The sequence below is a fragment of the Ahaetulla prasina genome, chromosome 3 (assembly GCF_028640845.1).
Source record: "Ahaetulla prasina isolate Xishuangbanna chromosome 3, ASM2864084v1, whole genome shotgun sequence".
Taxonomy (NCBI): Eukaryota; Metazoa; Chordata; class Lepidosauria; order Squamata; family Colubridae; genus Ahaetulla; species Ahaetulla prasina.
Genome location: NC_080541.1, coordinates 151,407,383 through 151,423,638, shown reverse-complemented (window position 1 = coordinate 151,423,638; position 16,256 = coordinate 151,407,383). Strand labels below are relative to the sequence as shown.

At 38.8% G+C, this 16,256-nt stretch overlaps 2 protein-coding genes across 3 annotated transcripts in view; one reads left to right on the top strand and one right to left on the bottom strand.

Moving 5' to 3' along the window:
• Window positions 1-8,339, top strand: part of DNAI3 (dynein axonemal intermediate chain 3) — a 49,262-nt gene extending 40,923 nt beyond the window's left edge. Inside the window, exons 19-23 of the mRNA XM_058178607.1 lie at window positions 748-878; window positions 1,399-1,603; window positions 5,208-5,299; window positions 6,533-6,655; window positions 7,933-8,339. Coding sequence (XP_058034590.1) covers window positions 748-878; window positions 1,399-1,603; window positions 5,208-5,299; window positions 6,533-6,655; window positions 7,933-8,082 — 701 coding nt within the window. The 3' untranslated portion in view covers window positions 8,083-8,339. The remainder of the gene's footprint in view (window positions 1-747; window positions 879-1,398; window positions 1,604-5,207; window positions 5,300-6,532; window positions 6,656-7,932) is intronic.
• Window positions 8,340-9,558: 1,219 nt separating this feature from the next.
• SYDE2 (synapse defective Rho GTPase homolog 2) overlaps window positions 9,559-16,256 on the bottom strand; it is a 47,665-nt gene continuing 40,967 nt past the window's right edge. The window contains exons 7-8 of one of the 2 annotated variants that reach the window (XM_058175269.1): window positions 14,006-14,060; window positions 13,451-13,585 (exon numbers count right to left, since the gene is read on the bottom strand). In XM_058175269.1, the coding sequence (XP_058031252.1) occupies window positions 14,050-14,060 (11 nt within the window). In that variant the 3' untranslated portion in view covers window positions 13,451-13,585; window positions 14,006-14,049. Of the gene's footprint in view, window positions 13,586-14,005; window positions 14,061-16,256 lie in introns of both variants that reach the window. The other variant, XM_058175268.1, reaches the window with a different exon arrangement.

The window sequence follows — 16,256 nt, the reverse complement described above, 5'->3', positions numbered from 1 at the left end:
TACTTTTTAAAAGCATTTTTACTACCTATTTGCCCGAACCAGTAGTAAAAAATGCTTTTAAAAAGTTTGAAAAAAAGGTTCCCAAGATTGCTTGCCACGGCTGATTCCCCTCCCCCCCCACCGTTCTACTTACCTTCCCAAGCCTCCTTTTGGCATGTAGTGCTTATGCTTGCACAGTGCACATTTGGCGTGAATTGCACATGCACGTGCACAATGTGCACTTGGCACGCACGCGCGCATGCACGGCCAGCAAACCAATAGCAAACCAGTTCAGATTTCACCACTGGTTTAAAGGACTGGAATACGAATAAGGAGATAAGGATTAACATTCATCCTCAGCCAGGAGATTCATTGTGTAAATCTGGCCGAGCTTCTTAGCCCAGCCCAGCGGTGTGGCTCAGGCTGTAAGAAGCCTGTTATTAAAACACAGCTGCCTGCAATTACTGCAGGTTCTAGTCCCACCAGGCCCAAGGTTGACTCAGCCTTCCATCCTTTATAAGGTAGGTAAAATGAGGACCCAGATTGTTGGGGGGGCAATAAGTTGACTTTGTAAATATACAAATAGAATGAGACTATTGCCTTACACACTGTAAGCCGCCCTGAGTCTTCGGAGAAGGGCGGGATATAAATGTAAAAAAAAACCAAAAACCCTGTGAGAGAAAATCAGATGTAACAAGTAAATACAAATGATAAAATTTTGTATTTGTGTATAATTCGTGTATTCATATGTTTTTCTTTCTGCTACAGGCCAGAAACCATCTAATATACACAGCATCCATGATGGACTTGTTCACACTGTGCAGAGATCACCATTTTTCAAAGATATCATTCTCACAATCGGAGGCTGGAATTTTGCAATATGGAAAGAAGGTGTTACGGTAAAAATTTCTGGAACCAGAAATCTCCAAAAAGACATTGCAGAACAAAAATGTTAACAGAAGTGCACAAACACGTTGCAGCCTCCTTTGAGTTTAGTAGTATTTCCGCACCTTAAGAACTTAAAATTTTCACTATAGTACAATCCCTAAAGAGGAGGTGGCAGAATTGCTGGTTATTAAATCCATTGAGATTTTTTTGCCAGGGCTTAATTTGTGTGTGTGTGTGTGTGTAGTGTAGTGTAGTGTAGTGTAGTGTATGTGTTATGTAGAAGCAAGCAGCTATGTGTCAACAGCAGTTTCGGACGATTTTGCCTTTCTTGCTAAATTATTTTTTTAGAAATTTGCTGTCATAAAAAATAAAGCAAAATTTATAGAACTTAAGGTGTTATAATTAGATGAGCAAAACTGTAGAAGGTATATGGAATTCTATCTGATTGTACAGTGTAAGATTTTTGAGAGCTGTGAATGGCAAATAATTGAGAAAATACTAAAAAACCCATTTCTTTTGTTTTTAATTCAGGGTGGACCACTCCTTAAGTCAAACTGTGCAGCAAAGAGATATACTGTTGGACATTGGTCTTTATCAAGACCAGGAGTTTTCTTTATTGGAAGAGAAGATGGAAATGTTGACATTTGGGACCTACTGGAGAAAACCCATGAAGCATCTCAGACCCAAAATATCAGCATTGCACATATTACTTGTATTAAGCCCTGGATCTATTCTTGTACGTCAGTACAGTTTGCTACAATTGTATTTGTCTACATAAAAAATATAATTTTGCAATGGATCTTTCTTTAGAAATTAGCAGCATGTGAATAAAGAAATGCTGCCAAGTTGGGAGGAAAACAAAAAACAAACAAAAAATATCAACCTATGCAAAAAAAAAAAAGATATTGAGACTCTAGGAAGAGTGCAGAGAAGAACAACAAAGATGATTAGGGGACTGGAGACTAAAACATATGAAGAATGGTTGCAGGAACTGGGTATGTCTAGCTTAATGAAAAGAAGAACTAGGGGAGACATGATAGCAGTGTTCCAATATCTCAGGGGCTGTCACAAAGAAGAGGGAGTCAAACTATTCTCCAAAGCACCTGAGGGTAGAACAAGAAGCAATGGGTAGAAACTAATCAAGGAGAGATGCAACTTAGAACTAAGGAGAAATTTCCTGACAGTTAGAACAATCAATAAGTGGAACTTGCCTGCAGAAGTTGTGAATGCTCCAACACTGGACATTTTTAAGAAAATGTTGGATAGCCATTTGTCTGAAATGGTATAGGGTTTCCTGCCTGGGCAGGGGGTTGGACTAGAAGACCTCCAAGGTCCCTTCCAACTCTGTTGTTATGTTATGTTATGTTATGTTATGTTATGTTATGTTATGTTATGTTATGTTATGTTATGTTATGTTATGTTATGTTATGTTATGTTAAATTCTTAGATGATTATAAAGTGGATTGAGCTGCTAAAAAAAGCAAGCAAGGAAGGAAGGTGGTGACTAATTTTGGCAAAATAACAACAATAATAGTAGTTGTAGAAAATAGAGAACAAGTCCAGATGTGAATCTTATAAATTAAACTTAGAGAAAAGCTGTATATTACATGCAAATGCATGTAATAAAAGCTTGATAAGATGATTGAACAATGGTGCTTCAGAAGGTGCAGTTTTGCTAGCAGAAATGCTTTCTTGAATCCTATGTAGAGAAGGGGGAGGTAATAGGCAGAAAAAAAATAGAAAAATGAATTGGTAAAGCTGAATTAACATTAGTTTCCACTCTATACAAGTGATTTTTCATTTATAAAAAAAGACATTGGATCTCAGTTACAGTATAACTATGTTGTGGCATGAAAAAAAATCACATAGTCACTGACTAATTTATACAGTATGTCATAATAAACCATAAGACTTATATGTCCCTGCCCAGTATTCCTCAATCCTGGCAACTTCAATTCCCATCTCCAAATTCCATAATTAAATCTATAAATCTGGGATGTTGGGGCCATTTGACTGTATCAAAAAATAAAGACTAAAATATGACTTTGTTAAGATAGGACATTTAACTAGTGAGCCCATAAACAGAGTTAGATGGTGAGACTCATTACATTTGTTAATCGTTCATCCTTCTGGCTTAGTATTTTTATTTGTTTATTTTTATCCCGTCTTTATCATTTTTACAAATAAGTCAAGGCAGCAAACATATCCCACTCAACTTACTCCTTCCGTTTTTCCCACAACAACAACCCTGTGAGGTGGGTTGGGCTGGGAGAGAGAGAGAGAGAGAGAGTGACTGTCTCAAAAGCTTTCATGGCTAAAATGGGATTTGAACTCACAGTCTTCTGCTTTCTAGCCTGGTGTCTTAACCACTAGACCAAACTTGCTGTCATGTGAGGCGTACAGGTACTTCTCAAGTTACAATCATTTGCTCCATCAGGTTTTGAGATTATGGTGGTGCTGAATGAATGTCACTTAGGCTTGGTCGCTGAAGTCATGACCCTTGCAGCACCCCAATGGTTACATGATCAAAATTTGGGCTGTTGGTGCCCCCCCTCCCCGCACTTAAAGCCACAGGGGCACTTAAACTTCCTCCACCTGCCTATCTCCCTGCTCTGTCTCTGCCTTTTTGACCCCCTGCACTCTGCAGCCCTCACTGCCCTGCACTCCACCTCCCCCAGCCGACCTTTGCCCTCTTCTTGCTCCTGCCGCTAACCAAGCATACCCAGCTTGGCCTTCTGCGGGGCAGCTGCTGGCCAGGCAAGGTTCTCCTCCCAAGGTGGCATGCAGCAGTTTCCTTACAAGACTTGTGGAAGGAGGCCTTGTACTGCCTTGCAAAGGGGCAGGCAGGCCTTTTGCAAGGCAGGCCTCATCAGCACCGGAAACAAGAAGACTGTAGAATCATACAATCATAGGGTTGGAAGGGAGCTTGGAAGTCTTTTCAGTCCAACCCTTGGCCCAAGTCAGCTGTCCTTATACCATCTTGGACAAATGGTAGTCCCAATTTTTTCCTTGAAAACCTCCAGTTATGGAGCATTCACGACTCCAGCAGGCAAACTGTCCCACTGATTAACCATTCTCACAGTCAGAACAATTCCTCTTTATTTCCAGGTTGAAACTCCCTTTGGGGACAAACCCTGTTAGATAGTGACGGTCAGTTGAGGTGGGGAAATATGAGGCGGCATGGGCCTTGGAATGTGGGGTGGCAAGGGAGCTGTAACTGGAACTTCACCCTTTGCCGCTGGACTCAGTAGGGTTTGGGGTGACTGGGGCTTTGTGCCGTAGTACCTGGTGGGCTGGGGCAGCTGCCGTTTTTGTACAACCCCAGAGCCTCCCAGAGCCACCTTTTAGAAAAGATGAGTGTCATAAAATTTTAATTAATTAATAATATGGCAAGCAGCCCTAGAGCCATACATTTTGGTGCTGGTTGTTGCCTCACAAGGGAAGGCACAGGGCAGAGTTGGGAGGGTACCTGGGTTGCCATGGCTAAGCGATGCAGCTGCAGGACTTCAATCTTTATGATCGCATCACTGGAAATCAATGGAAATCCCAATCCCAATTGCTGTCTACAGGACTAACTATAATTCATTCTGTGAATTAGCTTCTGCCACTTTCCAGCAATTGAAACCTATGTTTCTGGCCCAACCATTATATACGCTATGTATCAGGGGTGAAATCTACTTACCCTCCCTACCGGTTCAGAAGTGCACATACCACGTGCACTTGGACCTTCTGCGCATGCATAAACCCTACTGTGCATGCGGAGAGGGTAAAAAACAGGTTACTTCCTGGCTAAAACCAGGAAGTAATGACAACTGGGCAAGTGGGCTGAGCTTCGCGCTGCTGCCGCTATCAGTTCTCCGACCCACCTGCCGCCATCGCTACCAGTTCAGCCAAACCGGTCCAAACCGGTAGCATTTCACCCCTGCTATGTATTCATGATAAAATATTTGCCCTCAAGTTAAATGCTCTATAGCACTGTTTCTCAGCCTTGAGAACTTTAAGATCATCTTAAAGTTCCCAAGGTTGAGAAACATTACTACAGTATAGACTATAAATCAGATTTACTTATCATTAGAATTCTGTGTAAGAGTTTTAACTAAGATCAAAAATCTGCCGACTCTATTCCAAAATCATGAACCAATATATTTTAGCAGGTTATATCAACCTGTTATAAAACAGGTTTTAGTACCATTTGCTTGGGGAACAAGTGGAAGAATATATTCTGGAAATGAGCATTTCACACCTATTCATCAACATCAAATCATGAAAGCCAATATTCTACCAATGGTCAGAAGTTGTATGTTTACACCCGCAATAATATTTTCTGTCTTCTCCTACAGCAAAGCAACACTTCCTAGCAGTTGCTGATGATTTTGGCACCTTGCACATTTTAGAAATTTCATGGTCATTAATTCACCCTTCCAGCAATGAGGTTTGTAACTCATTTCATAAATTTTTGTGGGTGGATATTAAAAGTTGCAGAATAAAGTAGCATGGGGCAACTTGTGGCACCTAGCAAACCCTGCCATTTAACAAACAAAACTGAGGTTTAGGCCACATTAGGCAAGAAACATCCGATTCAAAAAAGGCAATAAAGGTAAAGGTAAAGGTAAAGATTCCCCCTCACATTTGTGCTAGCCGTTTCTGGTTCTAGGGACGGTGCTTATCTCTGTTTCTAAGCTGAAGAGCCAGCGCTGTCTGAAGACATCTCTGTGGTCATGTGGCTGGCCTGACGAAACACCAAACGTGCATAGAGCACTGTTATGTTCCCACCAAAGGTGGTCCCTATTTTTCTACTTGCATTTTTTATATGCTTTCGAACTGCTAGGTTGGCAGAAGCTGGGACAAGTAACGGGAGCTCACTCCATTATCCGGCACTGGGGATTCAAACCACAAAACTGCCGACCTTCTGATCAATATGCTCAGCGCCTTAGCCACTGAGTCATTGTGTCCCCCTTAAGAAAGGCAATAGGATAGTGCAAATGAAGCTGCTATCCCATAGATCAATTGCAAAGGTCAGAAAAGAGGAAGGATTTCATTACATATAAACCGTAGTATCAAGTCAGTTATACAGGAAGAAAGTGCCTGAATAGCATTTGGGAGAGCTTCAATTAATCAGTAAAATAATCACATTTGTAGTGACTGGATTTTAATTTTTTTATTTATACCCCCACCTTTATTATTTTTATAAATAGCTCAAGGTAGCAAATTACCCAATAATTTTTCCTCCTCCCATTTTCTCACAAAGCAACAACTCTGTGAGGTGGGCTGGGCTGAGAGAGAGTTGATTGGCCCAAAGCCACTCCATTATCTTTCATGCCTAAGGCAGGACCAGAATGGACCATGTCCCGGTTTCTGTCCTGGTGAACAATTACACTTCTTGGATTTAGCAAATGTTGCTCTCCAGATACTCTGGATTTCAGCATCCAATAACAAGTCCACTGGCAAGATTTTTGTTGAAAATATCTGGATGGCACTGGCATTCTCCAAGCCTAACAAAATATTCATTTTTATTTCTCACATTTATATCCTACTCTTCCACTGTGAAATGCAGGCTAGATAGTATTCAGGTTTCTTCAGTTCTTGTAATTGTATAAAGCTAAGCATGTTTTTATGAATGGACAAACCATGCTCATCATAATTAAACATACATTGAAAATGTCAGCGTTCCAGTGTTCTTCATTACTTTGACCGAGAAGTCAAACATCTGGAGTATTTTGAGCAGCGGCAGGAATTCAGAGATCAAGAAAGGGTGGCACTTGAGTATGAAAGGATGATGAAGAGAACGGTAAGATCTTTAGAGACTGAAAAGCTAAGAGAAGGCTGTTATGAATATTATTTAATTTGCTAACTTCTTGGGCAAATGAACTATGAAAAAGTACGATTAAAATAAGTGGGTTTATGGTGTAGGGGATTGTGGCCAATTGAATATCCTTAGCATCCATGTTTTCTGTAAGAAAGAATATTTTCATTGTGACCTAATTCTTTATTAATCATTATTTTTACAAGGTTTTCTATCCTTCTCTGGAGCCAAAACATTCTCAGATAATGTTACAAACCAATACAGACTTAAACACTCCTTACTCTTAGGCTTGCAATCTGTGGCAAGCAATAATGAGGAAAGGGGGAAAAAATAAAATGCAAGTTTTTACTTTATTTTAACTTTCTTCAGCGACAGGAAGTTTTCCATTTAAAAAAAATATCTACAATACTATATTTTAGTTAATCCAAAACCAAATGATGGTTTGGGCTAATTGCAGTTAATCCATACTTCATTTTGAATTCCTGGAAGCAGAAAAGCCAAAATTGGTACTGAGTCGGCTTTCTTTTCTTATTTTGCCCCTATAATTGTTTCCATCACATTGTACAGGTAGTCCTTGACTTACAACCACAATCGAGACCAGAATTTTCCTGGCTGAGCAAGGTGATAAGTGAATTGTGCCCGATATTACAGCCTTTTTTGTCAGCTGTTGAAAGAATCACTGCGGTTGTGATGTAACTGCTTGTCAGAAGTCAACTGGGAAGGTCACAAATAGTGATGACATGACCCTGGGATGTTGCAACTGGCATAAATACATGCCAGTTGCCAAGTGCCTGAATTTTGATCACATGACTGTGGGGATGCTGCAATAGTTGTAAGTGTGAGGACCAGTTGTAAGTCATTTTTTTCAGTGTAGTTGCAACTGGTTGTAAGTCGAGGGCTACCTGCACAATGCCCTCCAGCCAAACTGGAATAAGATGCGTATCGCATAACCATGCCACTTAGGAATCCTGGAAGTTGCATTCCCGACCCTTCTGAGAACCTCAAGCTGAGAAGGCTGTTCTAAAATATTACTATCAATTTAAATTTATTATAGCCACCCAGTCCCATAGGACTCCTCTTGAGTAATAAGTTACTTTAAAAATAACATTTAGCATACAATATTGCTGGCTATTTTGAAAGTAGATCTCATCTCAGGAATGTAAAGATGGAATCTGGTGAGACTCGGGGAAAAATGCCTGTTGTGTAGGGTAACTTATCATTTCTCCCCACCCTCCCCCTTCATTCTTCTCTTCTCTTTGCAGAAAGTGGTTGGTGGTCAGCGATCAAGAGAATTAATGGAAGAACAGACCAGTCAAAATTACGTAGAATTTCTGGATTTGGAGAAAGCCATATTGGTTCGACTTGGATTAATCAAGGGACCAGATAAATTTAGCCCCTCGAGAAACATGTAGTTTTAGCACTACTTAACAATAATGAGCAACTTCAGAATAGCTGTGACTCTCAACATATATAATTTATACTGCAAGTCCTTCCATGAAATAGACACCCAGCTATTTTTATTTCATTGCTAATTGTGCCTTTGTCAATGAGAATGGCCAAAGATAGCAGACAAACGTGTAGGTGCTATTTTTCCCTATCCCTATATTATGTATAATAAATGCATACTTAAGCAATATTTATTAATTTGCTGTAGTGTCATAATGCAGATTTAATAAACACCTATTTATTTGTAAAATGTGGCATTGTGGAAGGTGTGGTGTTAAAACAAAACAAAAAATAAAGCCAACTCAAAGAGTGCCCCAAAGGTGTTTTTTCAAGAAGCAACTGACTCTGAGCTGAAGAAACTTCTTGGATGAGAAGTGAAACTGTCTTCAAAGAAAAAACAGAAAAGCCGAGTTGCCTCTTGAAAAAGCACCTTTGGGACAACGATGACCTGGATACTGAGAATCTCCATATACAACTCAAGGGTGAATTTTGTATTATCAACTTACATGCAGGTCTCACCTTTCACCCAGGTTAATATTCTGAGTTCACACACAGCCACACTCATATTTTCCACATTTGAAAGTATAGCAGTAGGTAAAATCCTGGACAATATTTCAGTGGGGCTACTGCAGGATAAAGAATGGTGCCACTTTTGCTTTGAAACCATCAATGTACTGCATTACTTTTTAATAATGCAGCTGCTACACAACACATGAATGAATGATACACTGAATTATTTATTAACTGTTGGATGCTGCACATTTGCACATGGGGACAGAAATTTTTAAAAGCGATATATTTGTTTTGTTGGGTATGTTAAATACATAAAGTCATGTCCCAATTGCCATTCAGCAGGGAAATTGGGATGTTGCATTAATATGCTTGCTAGTGACTGTGTTATCCAGGGCATCTCTTTAAAAAGTTACAGATCACTGAATATAAAAATGAAACTTGTTTGATTTATGCACAGCTCTTACATCCTGGTTTCTAACATTAGAGAAGTCAAAATGTAAGCATGTTAGGAGTGTATCAAGAGCATCCTATTTACAGAATGTTCAGTAACATTGGAATAATTTAAAGTAGACTTGCCAATGTTGTTCAGGCCATCAGGTGTACTGATTTGACACCAAGGACAGCAACAAGTAGAGTATCCAAAATGACATCTACTCTTGAGTGGAAGTAGTGATTCCATTCCATTCCATTCATTCTTCTTCACAGGATTCTGGACAAGATGAACTCTGACTTGATAAAAGGGCCATCTGCTCTTATCAACTGTGAAAGGTTTGCCCTTCCTATCATTATCCAAACTGATACATTAGATTAAGTTTGTGTTCTTCCCATTTCATAGCGAACCAGATTAACAATCCTGCAAATATAGTCTTTTCGCACGAGTTAACAGTCTCATTCTTAAAATAACATTTTACAAAAATACAAAATCAAAATTATTTTCAATTTTGGGTTTTATTCAGAATTAACATAGTTCAAAAATAATTCACTTCCTGTACATATGCTTAAAAAAAATACATCAGCTTATCAATAAATGCTTCAGGTTAAAATATATGCTTTTAAACTGTGTCACTATATTGAAATGACTGTAGTTGTGTACCGCCACTTTAATCATCATCATCATAATCATAATAAATTAACCAGACTGTATACAATGCTGAAATATTTCTTTAAGGAAAATGTGGCAAAAATCATGCACCAAATTCAGTCATCCTATTGTCAATAAATAGCTAAAATAATTATAATAGTCAATATCAAGGAACAAATTAAATAGCACTTGTACCAGATCCATAACAAAAAAAAAAGAGAGAAGAACTGATAATGTAAATAAACAGGGGAGAAAAACCAGACCTATAATATAGGGCAGGGGTCTCCAACCTTGGCAACTTTAAGACTTGTGGACTTTAACTCCCAGAATTCTGGGAGTTGAAGTCCACAAGGTTGGAGACCCCTGATATAGGGTACCCTTTCCTTGTCCTCCAGCTATCTTAAGACTATAATTCCCAGAATTCCTAGATTGGATTGAGGAAGTTGTGATCCCCAAACAACTGAAGACATCAGTTGATGAAGCTTAATGCAAAGCAAACAGTGTTCAAAACACACTTTAAAAGATAATGGCTTCCCCTGCTTGATAACTAATATTTTGTAAAGGTATGCCATTTAAGACATATTCTACTCCATTGCTATCTCTTTTTTTTTAAGAGGCACCTGGTTGCAATTTATTGCTGGTTGGGTCTTATTGCCTAATTGCAGACAGAACTTAAATTTGCATCAGGCTTGTATTTACTTTGGTTCACAGCGAATATCAAAAATCTGCAGACCAATCCAATCAGGATTTATTAAAATTTACCCTTCTTACAACAAACTGGAAAAGCTGTCAATATTCATTTAAGAAACCTGGCAAGATAAACAATACATTGATCGTTTTAGCACTTAAGGATATTCTTGGGATTAAAGAAGGTAGACCAATTGGAATAAAGACCTTCAAAATGTTTCAGGCCATTTAAAACACATTATTTTAAAAGGCACTTTCTTCATCCATATCAATCTTTGAAAAAGAGGCGAACTCTTTGGGGGGGTCTCCCTAGGATGGATAAAGGTGTAGAAATGTATTACGGGGACAGGTTTAAAGTATATAAGAAGTGGTTCTTTATCACAAATAAAGAAGCAGCACAACTATCAAAACTGAGGAGCTTCCCATTAGCATAGCAGAAGGGAAAATTCCCTATTCAGGGGGAAAAACTGGACAAGATACACAGTAAGGTACTCAACTTATGACCATTAATTTAATGATGGTTCAAAGTTACAAAGGCCTCAGAAAAAAATGACGTATGATCCATCCTCGAAATTGCAACCATCACACTAGCTCTCCTACCCCATTATGTGATCACCATTTAGGCCAGGGGTGTCCAAACTTGGTCCCTTTAAGACTTTTGGACTTCAACTCCCAGAGTCCCTCAGCCAGCAAAGCAGCAGAGTTGAAGTCCAAAAGTCTTAAAGGGACCAAGTTTGGACACCCCTGATTTAGGCACTTGGCAACTGGCTTGCATTTATGACTATGTGATTGACTTAAAACAACCCAGGATTCATTTAATGACCACAGTGATTTGTTTTAACAATCATAGTAAAATGGCTGTAAAAACGGGTTTGGGCATGTGACGACTTGCTGACCGACCACATCGCTTAGCAACCAAAATTCCATTCCCAATTGTGGTCATAAGTCAAGCACTACCTGTAATGAGGTACACAGTTACGTTTCTGTATTTCCAATCCAATGAGACTGATATAATAATGCCTAAGCATGGTTCACTATATCTGGAGATGCTTTAACACAGTCAACACCCTGGACTGCATTGATTATTGCCTATGCACAGTGCTAACATTAGGCTGATCAGGTTAAAGATCTGCATTTAAAGTCATTACATATTTTTAAAATGTGCATATTTGTGGACAGTTTAGTAGAATAACTCTGCTGGATCACAATAAAAAAATGTTTTGATTTGGTAGCTGCTATGGTCTCTGCCAAGCAATCGAGTCTCAAAGCATCTCTAGAAACATGTTTTTAGTTTCACAATGAGGATTTCAGAAAGGTGTGACAAACAGGCCATTGTGTCTACACAATTTGTTATCGTGGATACCTTAAAGTAATTTGTATGCTTTTAGTTGCAGCCTTCAAATATCTCAGTGTTCAACCACTTTCTTGTCCAGGGTATCCCACAACTGTTTATGTGTGATCGTTTGACAACACAATAGGCAAGTCTCTTTTCAGCTCTCTTTAGTCAGATCTAGAATGGGACAGATGGGCACAGGGCTGTCCCATGGAGTCCTTGGTCCTATCTGAGCATGACTGTTTGCTTGAGACGTTTCATTACTCGTTAAAATGCTGATGCTACTTAGCTGGATAAACATTTGCAAAGGAGCAGCCAAGCTCAGAAAGCACCAAGGACTCCACAATTCAACCCTGAACTACATGTATTCTTTTCTACAGTGCTGTCATGTATAACATCTCCAGTAGGGCATAAAAAAATACTAACCTCCCGCATCAGCAGTTTTACTTGACTGGCATGGGGGGGAGGGGGGGGGAAGGGTGAGCAAACTATAGAAATAGTGCACAACGACTCATTTTATACGGTCCCAGGGCTTGCTCTCTATGAAGAAAAGATATTTCCTATGCTAATCTACCCCCACCTTTTGGTCTGTCTTTCTTTCTCTGTTTCTGTCTCACACACACACACAATCATCATCATCACTATGCTAGGAAATTAAAGAATTGTAGTTTAATATAAGTTCAGAGCACCAGGTTGGAGGAGAGAGAAGAAACTTTTATCCTGCGCAATGAAACGTATCTCAACTAGAAAGGCCCAAATCACGCCTTATGTTTTTCACGTATAAATATCTACAAGAGTTAGAAAAAATATTTTTGCAAGTTTTAAGTAGTTGCTTGAAAGTGTTACTACAGGAATACAACAATATTCATACAACTGAACTATCAAAAAGCCTTTTTTCCCCCCCATAGCAGCCTTTGCATTGCAAGTGAAAAGGTGTCAATATAATACAACGTGATCTACATACAGTTTGTGCCGCATATTATCACTTAAGTAGCAACATTAATCTCCTCTCTTCTGGGAGAACATCCGTACCAGGGCTAAGTTTTCAGGAACAAAGTGTACTGTTCCAGTATAACAAAGATAGAGATGAGGCATTATATATCTTCGATAAACTGTTCAAATTTCCTAAGTGCATAGTACCTTGACAAGGAATATTGCAGAATTGTTTTATAAAAAGTAACATGTTTTCAAATGGTGGAGAAAGACTGTAATATGAACGCCTAACTAATACAGTGATCTCCAATATTGCCCAATGCAATTATAATACAGACTGTCCTCCCTCATCCAAAACTCATCCTTTTCCTTATACTCTCCTGGTGGTATACAACAGAAGGGACATACAAAACTGGAGACATAGCAAAGCGAAGTGATCAACAACTCATATTGAGCTTGTTTTTATTGAGTTCCCGTTCCAGGTTTCCTATCAAAGTATCAATGCTTTCTTGCAAGTTTTTGAGGTTAACTTGATGGTTCACCGCAGAATCCATTGTTTGCATTGTCAGATAGGCCTGAAAGGTGTGTTCTTTGGACATGCAAATGGGCCGGCGGAGCAGCGTTCTGGAAGCATCCACTTTGCTGCCATCGTCCCCACTTTCTGCCTCTTCTGAAGGAACATCATCATAGTCTGCTTCACTCAGAGCTTCTTTGGGACTAACAAAGTAGTTCTCTCCACAAGCAGTCCAGTCTCCGGCATAGCGGTTGCTTGAAGGGCTGTCCAGTCTGGCTGGCCTGGACCGCAAGATCCCAGACACTTCGCTTAAATTTAACATTTGAGGCCGCTGCTTCTTAGGCCTCAGATAGTTCACGGAGGACTGCTGCTCCAGCAAGGCTGACTCTTCAGCTGATGGATGTTGCACTATGATAAAGCATAATTGGAACTCATGTTAGCTTAACAGTACGCCTTAAATAAAGCAACAATATGACATTTTAGTTTTTTCCACCAATCTATGACTTGGGAACATGCATTTATGCATGCACACTGAACAGCCAATAATTCTATTGTACTGATTTTGGTACCAGCCAGTCAAGTTATATTGAAAAGGAAAAGCCAACTAGTAAACGTTTCATCTTAAAACTACCATGCCTTTGTCTACTACTGCTGGAGGAATCTATTAAAACTGGAAGTTTAACCTGATTAACTCTGCAAGTTAATTTTGCAAGTTAATCGCAGTCCAAAATCACAGTACAGTTCGAAGAAGAGCTTCCAAATGCGATCTACAATCAACTATGTAAGAAAAAGCAGGCAGAACAAACACACATTTGGCACTTTTGTTACCTGAACTCATGGTTTTACAGCTCTAGAAACTAAGTCTCCTCTTGTTATCGCCTTCCTATGGTAAACAGTACAAATGTTTTATTCACCAACAACTGCTACATAATTCAACTATAGAAGTTTCTCTTCCAAGCATCTCTCTGTAGTAATGGCTCTATTATTATTATTATTATTATTATTATTATTATTATTATTATTATTATTATTATTATTATTAGTTCTAGTATTAATGATTTTTGGTTCTACTATTATTATCATTATTGATTCTATTGTTATTTTTGCTTATCACAATATTCTGGTTGCGTAATGAACACAGAAGGGACATCATTCCTACCATCTTTACTAACTTTGTCAGTAAGACTTGATAAGGAATGGAGAGAAAATGGCAGCAGGACAAATCAAAATTAGGTCCAAAATAAACTGGGGGACCTTGGAATTATTTCAGCAGTACTGGATGGAAGGAGTTGTATCTCCCTAGCTAGTCTTGTCAGAAGATGCAAAAACTGATGAATGTGCAGACAAAACTTGTTATAAAGAATGTAGAAGGATGATAAGGTGAAAAGTAAAGATCTTGTGGGACCAGGAAAGCCATAAGGAGAAAAAAACTGAGTGAGGATTAACTGCCATTGTAGGGGGTGGACAGTTAGCAAAAGAAGAGTGCACTTTCAAGACTTAAACTTATACCGGAAGTTCTCAATTTATGACCGTTCATTTAACAATTGTTTACAACAGTGCTGAAATAATTGACTTTCGAGCACTTTCTGCCATTGCAAACTCTCTGCAGTGATGTGATTTTATCTCCAGTGCTTGGAAACTGTGGTGCATATACAAAGGTAGCAGCATCCTGTGATCATGTGATCACCCTCTGTAACTTTCCCAGGTGGCTTCTGACAAGCAAAGTCAATGGGGAAAACCAGCAGGGAAGGTCACAATTCAGCATTATATGATGTCATACGATCATGGCAGAAAAGGTCGTAAAATGGGGTGCAACAAATTATCTGGTCCCTATTGCGATAAGTAGAGGACCACCTGTATTGGCCAATAAAAAATTCTATTCTATTCTATTCTATTCTATATTCTGCCTCTTAGGTTATAGATGGAAAACATTCAGTACACCAAGCATATCTATCCTACTTGGGTTGGCATATATATCATGTGAGGCAGTTCAAGACTCACCAGCTCAAGGTTGACTCAGCCTTCCATCCTTTTGAGGTCAGTAAAATGAGGACCCAGATTGTTGGGGACAATATGCTGAGTCTGTAAATTACTTAGAGAGGGCTGTAAAGCACTGTGAAGTGGTATATAAGTCTAAGTGCTATTGCTATTTATGTGATATCTTTCTACAAAGACCATCATGAACTGTAGTGGCTCTGTAATTTCTAATTGCATCTGCCAGGGGTTATATTATTTTTATATTCATTATATTTAATCCCAATTTCCTTTAGAAGCAAAGGGAGATTGTTGTGATATAAAAAGCTAACTCTAGCACATAACAAGGCAGAAGCCAACAAATACAACCTGCCACTTACTCAGATAATCATATAAGTAAACTTTCACTCAGGTTCAAATATCTCCCTGGAAGTAGTATATCTTACTTGTGTAAGAATTCTGGTTTCTTGTTTTAAAAAGATGAGAAAACAAATACATCAACAAAAGTTCTTCTGATTAGGATTTTTTCTTTGAAACAAAGGGCTCATGTGTTAAACCTTAAGTGCCAGTATTATTAAGTTTTCTGAATAAACAAGGACCATGATTTTTCAATTTATAAATAAACAGAAAAATGAAAAGCTGAAGTTGGTCACAAGGATCGTTACCAAGTTTTCCATATTAATCGGCGGATTGATGCTTGGCTTTACTCCTTCACAAGAACAGAGCTCACTCCACAATGTTTAATTAAATTTTTGAAAAGCCAAAGAACTTGGCATGATATCTTGTAGTTACAGAAGAGGACGAAATGCTTAAGCTTATGTTATTCACTTCTTTGACAATATACACCCAGTCATCCAGGAGATACCTTTACAGAGAAAAACCTTCTTCAAGGACTTGATTGTTAATAACTCCATTTTGAATCATCAATCAAGCTTATTTCCATATGTTTTATCTGAGCAGATAATATCAGTTGTCCACATTTAGGGGGAAAAACATCTTGACTTTCGTTCAACTAACAACCTGATCATTGTACTAGCAATGAATCTTCAAAGAGCCATGGTGATGCAGTGGTTAGAATGCAGTACTGTAGATGACTTTTGCTGAC